This window comes from Mesoplodon bidens (genome assembly GCF_964165515.1).
Source record: "Mesoplodon bidens genome assembly, chromosome: 5".
Taxonomy (NCBI): domain Eukaryota; kingdom Metazoa; phylum Chordata; class Mammalia; order Artiodactyla; family Ziphiidae; genus Mesoplodon; species Mesoplodon bidens.
In genome coordinates, this window is record NC_138161.1 from 132663195 (window position 1) to 132677371 (window position 14177).

Sequence of the window (14177 nt, forward strand, 5' to 3'; positions counted from 1 at the left end):
GCTTTGACATTACGTTTTGCTGTTAAAGTACATTTTGGAAACTGTTTCCTCCTTTCTACTCCTCCTGCTGTCTGATATTTTGACCTCTATTTCTCCCAGTCATGTCTGCCCTGCTCAAGTTTGCTTCTGTCATCAGATGTGTTTGTTCTTCCCAGTTTTCTCAGAGTAAGTCTTTGTCCTTCTAGAAGTCAGGGGAGGTTGTGGGGGAGAGGGGGTACTGAATACTTCACTAATTCTCAAGGCCTAGACATCTTAGAACTCTGTGATGTTCCCAAGTTCAAACACAGATTTTCTTGCACTCCCTTTACCTTGGAGGTTGTGAGGATTTCCCATTGTCCCCCGTCCTTCTCAGAGCTGTCCACTCAGGTTTCAACTCAAGGTAAGCTTCTTCTCCTCTTGAAAGTATTTACTACTAGTGTTCTTTTCCACTTGGTTTATAGAGTGTGCTATAATACTTCTTCATTCCCAGCTTCTCCCATCACCCTTCTCTCTATCTCCTTGTTGGTTTATGCAGGTCTTTCTAGTTTTGGTCATACCCATCTTCATTCTGTACAGTTGACCTTGGAATAACGTGGGTTTGAATTGTGCATGTCCACTTAAATGTGGATTTTTTCAGTAAATATGTTACCTGCATTTTCATTTTATAGATCTTTAAATTAAGTGTGAGGAAAAGTTTGTGTCTGATTAGAGATCACAATATGTGGAATCAAAAGAACTAGTGTTTGAGTCCTGATTCTATCCAAATTGTTTCAGGACTTCAGGAGAGTGCTCTGGACTGGAGATTTAAGTTTGGGAGTTCTTGACCTATGAATAATGTGTAGAGTCTTGAGTCTAAGTGAGGTCATCAAGAGAATAAGCATAGATAGGGAAAATCCCAATATTAAGAAGTTCAGAGAAGAAAAGAATTGAGTGGAACTTCCCTGGAGGTCCAGTGGTTAAGACTTTGCCTTCTAATGCAGAGGGTGCAGGTTCAATCCCTGGTCAGGGAGCAAAGATCCCACATGCCTTGGGGACAAAAATCCAAAACAGAAAGCAGAAGCAATATTGTAACAAATTCAATAAAGACTTTGAAAATGCTCTGCATCAAAAAAAAAATCTTAAAAAAAAAAGAAAATAATTGAGCAAAAGAAAATTGAGAAGGAGTGAGCATGAAGGTAGGATGAAAACCAAGAAAGTGTGGTGTTAAGTAAAGGGAAAAAGGTGTACCAAGAAGGAGGATGATCAATTGAGTAAATTTAATGTAGGATCTATTAAGAAGAGGACTGAGAGCATGACTACTGAATTTAGTAACATGAAGATTAGACTGAAAAGTTAAGTTTCAATGATGTGATGGGCACAAGAGCATAACTGGAAAGGGCTAAAAGGGAGTGGGAGGAAAGGAATTGAAAGGTGCAGATATATACCATTATTTCAAGGTGTTTCATAGAAAAGTGTCAAAGAATTAAAGAGGCTGCTGGCCGGAAATTTAGTTTTAAAAATATTTTTTAAGTGAGAGAAATACCAAGTTTATATATTACTGGGAATGACTCAATAGAGAGAGAAAAATTGATCATATAAAGAAGAGAGAGGAACTGTCAGAGGGATTTGTCTTACGTATGTAAAAGAGGAATGGATTCCAAAACAAAAACACTTATAGACAAATGCAGATTTAAGCTATCTGCTCTGGACTCTTACCAAAAAAAAAAAAAAAAAAAAAAAAAAATCAAATGGAAGTGAACAGGAAGAAATTTCATCCAAAATAATAATTACTGGAGTTTGTGCTAAGGTCTCTCTAGATGAAGTTTTAATCTATCAGTATGCTTGTACAGTATCAAATTATTTAGTGTACAGAATGGCCCAAAGATGTTGCATAATCTTTAATCTCCAGAAAATATCTGCATGCCATTTACTAAAATAGAAGAAAGCACAAAATGTGTATTTTTGAAAGCTTTCTAACCAATGAGGATTGAAACAAAAATCAATTTCAGGGTAATTTTTAATCAACCAGAAAATTTTATGAACTTGATGAATCTTCTTTCTCAGAACTGTTATACTTCTTTTGTTTTCAATTAAACTTATTGTAATATTTTCTGTATTGAAATGGGATGCATCTACAGGTATAATCTTCATAACCTTCTTGGAGCTCCTGGTTCTATGGTCTACAAGGGTTCTACAGGATATAAACACAACCGTATTGTTTTTCCTTGTGTTACTTACCCTCACTTCTTGGGTTCTATTCAGTAACTACCAATTCATTTCTGAGTCTTAAACTCAGAGCATGTATATTTTTTCAGGTATACAATTTTTTTTTATGTTGGAAACTTTTCATGCTGAATTCGGTGAATTTTGTGAATTCAGCCATAAATATTTCTAGATTTAAAAATGAATCAGGAATGTTTAAACAGGCAGCAGATATGACATGCTTTTCTCTCTCTTCTCTCAAAAACATACCAAAATGAATAAAAATAATGAAAAATAGAGTATATTCCATCCTTAATAAAAGTTGAAAATGGTGGTAATCACACACACACACACACACACACACGTGCACACTGCCTCTGAAAATATGTGCCTGATATAACAAACTTTGAAGCAAATCAAAAGAGGACATAGAGTTTCAATATGTAGCCTTTTCATTTTTAATCTCTAGAGGATGATAAATGAGACAATTCGGAATAGTGCTATGACAAACTCAGGTTAAAGAGATGAGGACTGGCAAAGGGACAGAAGTGAGCCATGAGAAAAGTCAAAAAACCCTGTAGGGCCTTATCCCCAGTGCTGCCCTTCAGTAATGAGCAGCACAGACTTGGAAGGAGGAATTCCTGCCCTGGGCTCACAGTTTAGAGAGTCTCTTATATCTTGTCTATCAGAAACACACAAAAGTAAATCCAGTAGCGCACATACAGGGTGCTCTAACACAAAGAACTCAGGGCTCAGAACTGGCCACACACAACGAGACAACGACTCTTGGGACTAACTGTTCTGACCCTGGGAGAAACTCTTGTCCACGGCTCTTGCTGAATGCATCTCAACACCCTGAGATACTGCGGGTTCTGCCATAAAAGATGGTGCTGCATCACAGTTCAGGGAGGATATTCGTAGGTGAAACACCTAGAGAAGGAAAAAGACTAATTAACTCATAAAATCTTCCATCTCAGATACTCTGAATGTAGTATTTCTTGCACAATGAAGACTTGTTTTCCAACAGTACCAACCATATACTTTATTGCTTTTCTTCACTTTCTTCTTGGTTCCAGAAGTACTCACAAACTACTTGCAGGGGTTGAGGAATGTTTTATAATACTGAAGAATTCACATTCTTCTTATATTTCTATAAATGTAGGTCTAGATGTAACATGCTTGAAGCTAAATACAGATCCCTGGCATTGGCAGCTACATGGAAACTGAACACTAGAATTGTGAGTAGTTTTATTTTAATAAAATATTTACTAAGATTTAATTTCTGTAGAGAGTGGTTGCTGGCATGACAGATCAAGGTTTCATCTCATTTGAAAAGCGCTCGGTGCTTTGTGACCACCTAGAGGGGTGGGTTAGGGAGGGTGGGAGGGAGACGCAAGAGGGAGGAGATATGGGGATATATGTATATGTAGAGCTGATTCACTTTGTTATAAAGCAGAAACTAACACACCATTGTAAAGCAGTTATATTCCAATAAAGATGTTAAAAAAAAAAGCACTCGGAAGAATTGATCAACGTATGCTATTTTTGATCTTCTTTAAAATATTCCAGAATTAAAGGATTTTAAAGAACTGTATAATTTTAGATTTTGAGGGATGATGAAACCATGACATAAGAAGAGCAGTTTGGAGAAAACATAAAATGTTTAAATTTTATCAATAAAATGAGTTATATTTTAGCCCATTACAAAGCTCAAACGTGGTGAATTAGTTTGCAAGGGCTGCCATGACAAAGTACCACAAACTGGGTGGCTTAAACAACAGAAACTTGTCTTGCAGTTCTGGAGTCTGGAAGTCAACATCAAGGTATTGGCAGTGTTGGTTCCCTCTGAGGGCTGTGAGGAGGAACTCATTCCATGTCCCTCTCCTAGCTTCTGGTGGTTTGCTGGCAATCTTTGTCCTTCCTTGGCTTGTAGATGCATCACCCTGACTTCTGCCTTCATCTTTACATGGCATTCTCCCTGTATGTGTGTCTGTATTTACATTTCCTCAGTTTTATAAGGACACCAGTCATACTGGATTAGAAGCCCACCCTAATGCAATATGACCACATCTTAACTAATTACATTGGCAGCAACCCTATTTCCAAACAAGGTCACTTTCTGAGGTACTGGGGTTAGGACTTGAACAAAATAATTTGGGGAGGACATGATTTAACCTATAACACATGGTATGTAAAGTTTAGCAGAGAGAGTAGTTTTCAAAATGAAAATAATGAAAAATAGGGACTACAATGCCTAAAGAAATGTGGTCTAATGTAACATTACATTTATAACACAAATTACGTGAAACATCTCAATTATAACACGTTTATTGATTTTGCTAAAATAGAGGCAATACAAATTGCTTTCATGAAAAATAAGAATTTATTAACAAAGCATGGCTTTATCTTATTACTCATCTAAACATTGCTGAGTCATCACCAGAACACCCAGATATGCACAGTAAAGAATAAATTATTCTTTGGAATTTTGGTGACTTTCCAGTCACATGAAAACAATTGCTTTACAATTTTTTTTAATTTTGCTTTTATGAAAGCACTGTTAAAGAGGAAAAAATATTAAATTACACTTGTTAAAAATGACAAGACTTTAATCAGGTCTATCAAGAAAGGTATAGGCTGGCTGCTGGGATGGCAGATGAAGAAGAAGACCCCACGTTTGAGGAAGAAAATGAAGAAATTGGAGGAGGTGCAGAAGGTGGACAGGGTAAAAGAAAGAGACTTTTTTCTAAAGAATTACGGTGTATGATGTATGGGTTTGGGGATGACCAGAATCCTTATACTGAGTCAGTAGATATTCTTGAAGACCTTGTCATAGAGTTCATCACTGAAATGACTCACAAGGCAATGTCAATTGGAAGACAAGGTCGGGTACAAGTTGAAGATATCGTCTTCTTGATTCGAAAGGACCCAAGAAAGTTTGCTAGGGTTAAAGACTTGCTTACTATGAATGAAGAATTGAAACGAGCTAGAAAAGCATTTGATGAAGCAAACTATGGATCTTGACACCTTTTGTACTTTCTGAAGCTTCATTATTTTCTGGGGAAACCATATTTAATAACTATATTTTCCACAGTAGGGTTCTGATATCTAGCCATGTGAATGAAAGATAGAGAACCACAAAGTTTTCAGTCTATTTTCATGTCTTCAATTTTAGAGTGATATTTGAGCCTTTAATTGCCTGCCATTATATTACCATACTTTGAATTACTTACTGGATTTTAATGACCACATGTAAGTCAAAGTACCTTGCAAACCATTCAGTTCCTTCTGATTTTGTGTCATTGTAGGCTGTACTGTAGCTGTTTAATATGTGAAATCTAAATGGTACCTTTAATAGCTAAGACATGTGTTTCATGTTTCTAAAGTTTTTAGATTACAGTAGTCTAAGTTATTAAAAGATAGTGAGGGCTTTCCTGGTGGCTCAGTGGTTGAGAGTCCGCCTGCCGATGCAGGGGACATGGGTTCGTGCCCCGGTCCGGGAAGATCCCACGTGCCGCGGAGCGGCTAGGCCCGTGAGCCATGGCCGCTGAGCCTGCGCGTTCGGAGCCTGTGCTCCGCAGCAGGAGAAGCCACAACAGTGAGAGGCCCACGTACCGCAAAAAAAAAAAAGAAAAAAAAGTGAACTGGTTTGTGTTTCTTTTAAGGAGAAAATGATAGAAAATACAGCCTTTTTAAAGAGTGTTTATTTGTCTTAAGATAATTTGTTTTAATACTGTTTTCTTTAGATAACAAGTGATTTTTTTGATTTTAACTTTTTACTCTTTGAGAAACTAAAAGTTTCCTATGAATGCTTCTGTGTTGGAAGACCTATTTGATTTTAAATCTTTGGGGCTTATACTGTTTGTCAGGTTTTAAGAGAACTCATTTTCCCAGGTCAAATTAAAGCTTCTAAATATAAATGTTTTCAGTAGCAGGAATGGCATTGCTGAAAAAGCTGATGGTAGGATAAGCATTTGGGGTGGTGTTTCATTAACATATTTGTTAGTACTTGTTCATTGTGGAAATGTGTACTTGACTAAGACCATGTGTGGCTATGGAAACCACTTTTGTAGTTCAGCATATACAGGTTTTGTGTGTATTTAACTTATTGTATTATTCTTGCACTTAGCTTGAAGTAAGGATTTAAAATTGCATTTAAGGGGATCATTGGATATTACTGTTTGTGAAACTGAATGTTTTGTGTGTTGCTTCTAAACATTATCTATGAATCAGTACTTAGGAAAATTTTACTTTCTTAACCTATCAATATAAGGAATAAAGTATGAAAAATTAAAAAGATTAAAAAAAAAAAAAAAAAAAAAAGAAAGGTATAGAGGCCACTGCAAGGGGATTTTACAGTGAAGGAGAGAAATTAGGCTCAACTCCAGATGGGCAACAGGAAACTTACAGATGAGGAGCCAGGTCGGGGGTGGGGCAGTGGATGGAAAATTACTAAGGGGGAAACATCAGGAGTAAGGGGGTTTCTGGCTAAACTGACCTACAGAATTCTTATTGAAGACAGGCCTCGGTGATCAGATATCACTTGGGAGATGGCAGAGGATGAAGAAACTGATCAGATACAGTAAGTCCCCTCCATACGAACCTTGTTGCAAATTTTCAAAGATGCAAACGTGCGTTCGCATGTCCAATCACATAAGGCATGAGTGAAATTGCAGCTTGCCCTCTGTCTCCTATAGCTGACAATCCTTCAGCTCTACCATCTCCCACCCCTTTGCCCTCTTCCAGTCAGTAACTCTTCTTGCCTGTTCACTCGATGCCAGCCCCTGTATGCCAGCTGTTGTACTGTACTACTGTACTTTTCAAGGTACTGTAGTGTAAGATTAAAAATGTTTTCTTTATCTTTTGTGTTTGTTTTTTTTTATGTAGTACTTGTGTGAAAAGTATTATAAACCTATCACAGTAGTACTATATAGCTGATTGTGTTCGTTGGGTACCTAGGTTTAACTTTCTTGGACTTAAGAACAAATTAGACTTACGAATGTGCTCTCAGAATGGAACTCATTCGTATGTCAGGGATTTAACTGTATTGTGAGTGATCAGATGTTGAGGATGGGGGTTCTGGTTAAAGTGACTTGGCAGGGTTCTTATTAAAACTAGATTTTACAAAGGAGTGCACAGATGTGTCTAGAAGTTTCAGTAACCTGACCAAAGTTTGGTCAGGCAAAGAATTTTTGTCAGTATATTTGTCAATGTAAGATGATGGGAATATATTTAATTGTCAGATTGTTTTACAATTTAAAATAATCACTATAGATAGTAGTGGGCTTCCATTTGCTCTCTTCCTCTTAGCCCCACAAAGATCAGAATCAGACCTGTTTATTCTGTTTTGAGAAGTGACAAAGCAGAGTCTTCAGAAGACACTTCAGCAAAGCCACTTTATTGGTCTTACCCCGGTTCCTAATGAAGGCCTTCTTGAAGCAATTTTTCATCACTGATCAAAGGTGACTGAGAATACTATATAGGTCCAAATACATGGCAACCCTAATAAAAAGTAACTCCGATGAGAAGGTCCAAAAATTTCTGGCCAATTTGAAGCTTTAACACTTTTTCTCTCAGTTACCTGAATGTAGCATCCCAATTTGGAGATCACTGGGTCAGACAAAAATAATTTAAATTGCTCTCACAATGAACAGAAATTTATAATTATCTGTTTGTGCCATATAAGTAGGATATGTATGGTGTCCACCACATTAATGGTTCAGGAAAAGAAAAAGTCATATAATCATCTCAATTGATAACAAAAAAAGACATTTATTAAAATCTATATCTGTGTGTGTGTCTGAATACCTGTAGCAAGCTTTATGTCTAACAGCAAAATACAACAGATAATCCCATTTCAATCAAGGACCAAATGGGTTTGTATACAGTCACTACTATTTTTAATGTTGCTTCAAAAGAGCTATCATATAATAGAACTTATAAATATAGAAAGGATAGGGTAAAAGTAATACAATTTACAAGTTATACAATATAAGGAAAATCCAGGAGAATCAAAGGAAAATTAAGAATTCAATAAGAGAATCAGTTCCAAAATAAATATGCAAAATTACTATGTAACGATCCATTCAAAATAGCAATAACAACCATAAAGACAAACACAAAAAACGTAAAACACTTAGGAATAAACCTAACAAGAATTAGGCAGTAATTATGTAAAGAAAACTTTAAGTCTCGACTACAGAGTTAACAACAACCTTAGAGTCACATATCATATTCTTTCATGGTAACACTCTGCATTGTATGGATAAATTTTCTAAAAATTAACCTATGAATGTAATGAGTCAATACTCCAACTGAACTTCAGAAAAAACTGATTATTATATTGAAGTTTATCACAATAAAATAATGTGTATTACCAGAAAACAATTTAAAAATAAAAATGAGAAGGATTTGCTCTACCAGGTATCAGAAACTTGTTTTAAAAATATAATCAATTAAACTGTTCCTGAGAAAAGAATAGGGGTAAAAAAAAATCAATGGAATACATTAAAGATTCCAGAAACAGACTTAAGTATATATGAGGATTTATTATGTGGTAAAACTAGAATTTTTCTATCAGTGCGGGCAATGGATGGATTAAAGAATAAATGACATTGGAACAATTTGATTTTGACTCAAAAATATTATATTCTTTCCTTATATCAAAAACTCAAATGAATTAATGATTTAATTGGAAGAAAATAATAATAAGACATAAAGAGTATTTAGGAAGTTATTTTTATAGTTTTAAGGTTAGGAAGAGCTTTCCAAGGAAAAGTTTAATAGATTGAATTACATAAAAATTATAATGAACAATAAAACAATAGAAAATGTAGTAATGAGCAGGATTATGTACAAAAAATATATAAATGTTCAAAAACACATTAAAAGTTGTTTAGACAGACTCTTTTTGCTATGAAATTGGTTAGGGCTTAAACATGAACATTTTCAGTAACAATATAAGTGTGAATTATACACTGATTTTTCTTTAAACATCAATTTGGTTTTATAATTTGAGGTTACTAACTTAGTTTTCTAGGAAAGAAATTAGATGAGTGTGGGAAGGTGTATGTACAAGGGTGCTTATTGAAGGTTTGTTATATTTTTTTAAATGGTAAGATCTTAATATCTAATAGTGGGCAGTTTACAACCATTTTAAACAGTTGACCTTAAAAAGTGTATACACCACACTACTAAGAAAAAAAGAGCAGGTTATGCAAAGAGCTTAAGGCAGATAACCTTCAAGGTTATTTTTCATGGATGCATAACCAAAAAGTCAGTAGTAGTCATCTCTGGGTAGAGGAAGAAAATATATGATATCTATTTTCTTCTTCATAGTTTTCTGAAAAGCTTGCAGTGTGTATGAATTTTTCTTATAATTAGAAGAGATGATGGCTATTTTCATTAAAATCTTTTAACTAACTAAGTAATAAATGAACTAATCCTTCTATGTATTGACTTACATACACTATTTTGCTAGTGTCCATGGAAGTTTTCCAATTTCCAGTGACATGATCATTTTTTTGTACTTGTAACTCTCTCCAAAACATGACTTTACTCCTTTTTGATAATTTTATTTCAAACTATATGTATCACTTGGGAGTTGTTAAAAAATTTAAATAAATGATTGAAATTTGAAAACAACACATGCAGTTGCCATAATTGCTGTATTTTTAATTTTCCCACTCTGTCCTGAATGAACATCATGCCCTTTTTGCTTCTGTGATCCAGCACACCAGTGATCTCCTATGAAACGGGGATATGGGAAGCTCCCTTCCCACACAGAGCTAAGTAAAATACATGTGCATTGGCCTCTCTTATAATTAGCTTGCTAAAGTTTCACAGGATATTAATCTACCCTTTTATTTTTATAGTTCATTAAGTACATTATTATGTGTTTGTTCACATTTTACATTCACAGCACTCCTGAAGACAACTTTATTAGTTATTTCTCACATATAGTTGTTAAATCCAAACAACCAAACAAAAACACTCAAAAATAAAGTTGTCTCCAGTTCAAACTCCAGAGAGAATTTGATATAATAGGTGAAGCTATGGGAGGTCTAGTTCCCAATCAGAGCTGTTTCCTCAAGTTCTAAGTCAGTTTCATAAAACCTGGGATGGTCAGAAAATAAATGACTTTACCTTTCAGTCTTGCTACACTACATCTGAATTTTCAAAACTGTATTCCCAAAGCTAGATCTCAATTTAGTTGATGGTGCATGCAATTATTCACCTTAAAATTCAACAAGTGAACTAAATTTCTTGTGACCATCTAAAAGAAATTCATTTACTGATTGATAGTGTTTCCCTTTTTCTACATGTCAATATTGTTTGTTTCTCTGCATTCATGTATTTGTATTAAATATTCATAGAGAACATGGATTGGGTATGTGTTATTCCCTTTATAATTACATGTAGAATCGAAAACCCAGGTGCTGCTGTTGCCATTCAAAGCAAAAATAAACAAACATGCAAGTCCTCTTCTTTTTCTCAGTACCTCTCTAAGTTCTATGAACCCTTCTTTTTAAATGTATGTGGGGCTTTTGTTTCCTCATCATTGTTCTATCTACCACCTGGACCTTTTCAATAGCTTCCATATTTGTCTTCCTTTCTTCAGTCCTTCCTACACACTCCCACCAGAATGGTCTTAATAAATTCATCTCTGAGCATGTCATTTGGGCTTTAAAACCCTCATGGCTCTCTTCGTCTGCCTAGCAAGAGTCAGGCTCCTTAGCTGGCATACTACACTCTTCATAACAGAGCCTCTTCCTTTCATCTTCATCCTCTTCACCCACCATCCAGCTCCACATCTCTGTGGGTTTGCACAGACTGTTGCCACTACGTGGGACGTCTTCTTCTCCCACCACTGTCAATCCACCTACTAACATTTTGTCTATTGTTTAAAGTTTTCAAACACCTAGGTATATAAAGCATCATTTGAGATATTTGTTCAAAGTGTCCCCCACTCTAGAACCTAAGAACCTAGGCATTTCTGATACAAATAACGGGCACTGCACCAATGATTTTCAACCCAAGCTACACATTAGAATAACCTAGGATCTTGGAGGAGGCTTTGGGGAAACACTCACAAGATGTTTGGACAATGGTGTGATTTAAGTACTTCTCAGGTAATATTTTTTTCCTACTATTCAGCAAAGAACTGAGAATAACTGCACTAAACTTTGAGAAATAGGCTCTAAAAACCATGTTCAGGCAATAACTCTTCTGTGAAGAATTCCTTGATCCTTGAGACAGAATATATCACTCTCTCCCACAGGACTGATTCCCTGCTAGAATAAAAGCCCTAAAAACAGCTATACCATATTTGCTTTTGCAACCTCAATCAGCTAGCTGCATTCATGAAAAGGTGCTCTATCTATCTGCCTTTCTGTGTCTCTCTGTCTTTGTCTCTGTCTCTCTGTTTTTCTCTCTGTTTTGGTCTTTCTCTCTCTCTTGCTTTCTCTTGGTCATGAAACTTTTCTCCTGTTCAAAAGTCCCCTGGAGCTAAAGTTATATTAACATTCTTTGCCAGATGTGATAAACAGTCAGAAACCATCCTATTAAGAAATCAATTAATCGATAACAACCATTTTGTTCACTGAACACTTATTCTGGTAAAGAAGGACATATAAATGGGTAAAAAAAAATGTAATTATCCTTAGAGATTATGAACGTTCTTTTGCTAGCTAAAAAATATTCTTCACAATATTTGTTGCATTCCACCACCTCCTAAAGACAGCTTTAGCCATACTTGCATCCTTCAGCCCTACTCTTTATGCGAAGTGTCTGAGTGTGAGATTGAACACATTTTATTTGGTAAAGGTCTCTGACATTTCTTTGCTCTGAAAACTTTCTTAAACATCGATAGTGTTCTTTTATTTTTCCTTCAGTATTATTGATGATAGCCTAAAATTTAGGATCACAAGCCTGCTCTCTTAACAACATTCAGAGTCAAATTTCACAGCCCATAAAGAAAAGAATACATGTCCATTTTAGCCATGCAGGTACCATCATCCCAGCATTTCCTAGATGCCACCCCTTCTCCCAAAACTGCCACTTAAAGGATTGGCCCTACTGTCAGCCCATTGGGTGACAGCCCATTTGAATTTATATGGAAGAGCAGTATATGCAAGAAAATTTTATAAAAGTTTATTAAGATGAACATAAACAAGTAGAGCAAAAGCAAGAAAGAGAAAGCAGCACAGGGAAAGATTGGGCAGAAGCAGCAACAAAGAAGAAAATATAAAATGTGGCTATGGGCTTCCCTGGTGGCGCAGTGGTTGGGGGTCCGCCTGCCGATGCAGGGGACACGGGTTCGTGCCCCTGTCCTGGAGGATCCCACATGCCGCGCAGCGGCTGGGCCCGCGGGCCATGGCCGCGGAGCCTGTGTGTCCGGAGCCTGTGCTCCGCGACGCGAGGGGCCACGGCGGTGAGAGGCCCGCGTACAGCAAAAAAAAAAAAAAAAAAAAAAAAATGTGGCTATGGCCATGAGGGACAGGAAAAGGGGAGAGGCTGGCATGACAGTAGGGGAAACAGGTGGGGGAAGACTTTGCTTGAGAGAGAGATGAGGTCAGTCCTAGAAAATATTTTGGGGAGCACAAATTGTGAAAGGAATCGCCATAAATGCACATGTATTTCTCACATAGATCTAGTCATAGGCTTGGAAAAAGAAAACATCAAGATAAGTGTTTGCCAATGCTACTAATTGTTTTCATTAAGAAATTGTTTGCCTGAACTTTGAGCACATGCTGTTATTTGTATGAAATGTTTACCACACCTACTTGGTCCAAAGAAAAGAAAGCTAGTAAAACTGAGTCTGGTCCTCCAATATTTCATTACACTGTTTTTATACTCTGGAAAGCTCAAATGTGGATGATAGTTTTCATTTGTCGAATATAAAAACAAATTTTACTTTAGACTCAAAGTCCCTGTATTCTTATATTATTATTTACATTATGTTTATTTGTATCTATTTATATATGATTGTATATTAATTTTATATATTTCATTCATATAATTCTTATATTACTCTGAATTCTTCCATACCCATGTGGAAGAGGCTGCCTAGGTCTGGAGAGAATAACCAGCTAGTCGTTATCTAGAGAAAATTAAGACTGTGTTTATGGGGAGGTCATTCTGACTTTATCATGCCAACATGTACTCTCTGTAGAGGGCTGTTTCAAAGTAAATTGGAAATTCCAGCAGTCCGAAAGCTATGTGAACTGAAACCTTTGGATCATTTTGGCCGCACTGTGCAGCTTGTGGGATCTTAGTTCCCCGACCAGGGATTGAACCCAGGCCCTCGGCAGTGAGAGCACAGAGTCCTAACCACTAGACCACCATGGAATTCCCCCTGGCTTGATCCAGACTTTATGGCCTAACCACTCACTAGAAACCTAGAGATATAATTTTCGTTACAATGGTTTTGAACTGATAAATTAGGTTCCCCATATTAAAATGGAATTTGATGCCATATCAAAGAAGTCGAAAATATTTGCTAAATTACATAATTCAGTACAGGGTAACAAACAAATCCTGACTTTTTTGTTGCATTATTTCAATGCTGAACAGCCATTAACTTACTGGTTTTTCTTATTCTGGCCCTCAGATCTCAAATTAGAATCATAGCAAAAGTAAAAGTAAATCATAGTATTGAGGATTCTTGCTTAAGAGTTCACAGAGTAGGTATCTGTCATTTGTGGATGTCTCCAAGCTTCTGAACCCCATTCTCATATTTTGGTAGTCTCAGACATTGTAAACCTTCCCAAGGTAAAATCTGAAAATTTTACATATGCCCCCTTTACATGAGCTGCATTTTCCACTAATCAGATGCATTTGTATGAGATTTAAAAATACTATGGTTCTGGTATGGGCAGTTCTGCAGTGTGATGATTGGAATTATTACTGTAAGCTCAATCTAGAATCTATTCCCTCAGCTCTTCCAAAGGTTTTGTTACATTTCTAATATTTCTTAATAATCCCCTACTAGTTAAACTAACTAGAGTAGATACTGT

General features: G+C 36.2%; 1 protein-coding gene across 1 annotated transcript; it reads left to right on the top strand.

Moving 5' to 3' along the window:
• The first annotated feature begins 4801 nt into the window (after positions 1 to 4801).
• On the top strand, positions 4802 to 6487 carry LOC308618006 (transcription initiation factor TFIID subunit 13). Its single transcript, XM_081235393.1, has one exon. The coding sequence runs from the start codon at positions 4810 to 4812 to the stop codon at positions 5182 to 5184; it is 375 nt and encodes a 124-aa protein (XP_081091519.1). The 5' UTR covers positions 4802 to 4809; the 3' UTR covers positions 5185 to 6487.
• The last annotated feature ends 7690 nt before the right edge of the window (positions 6488 to 14177 follow it).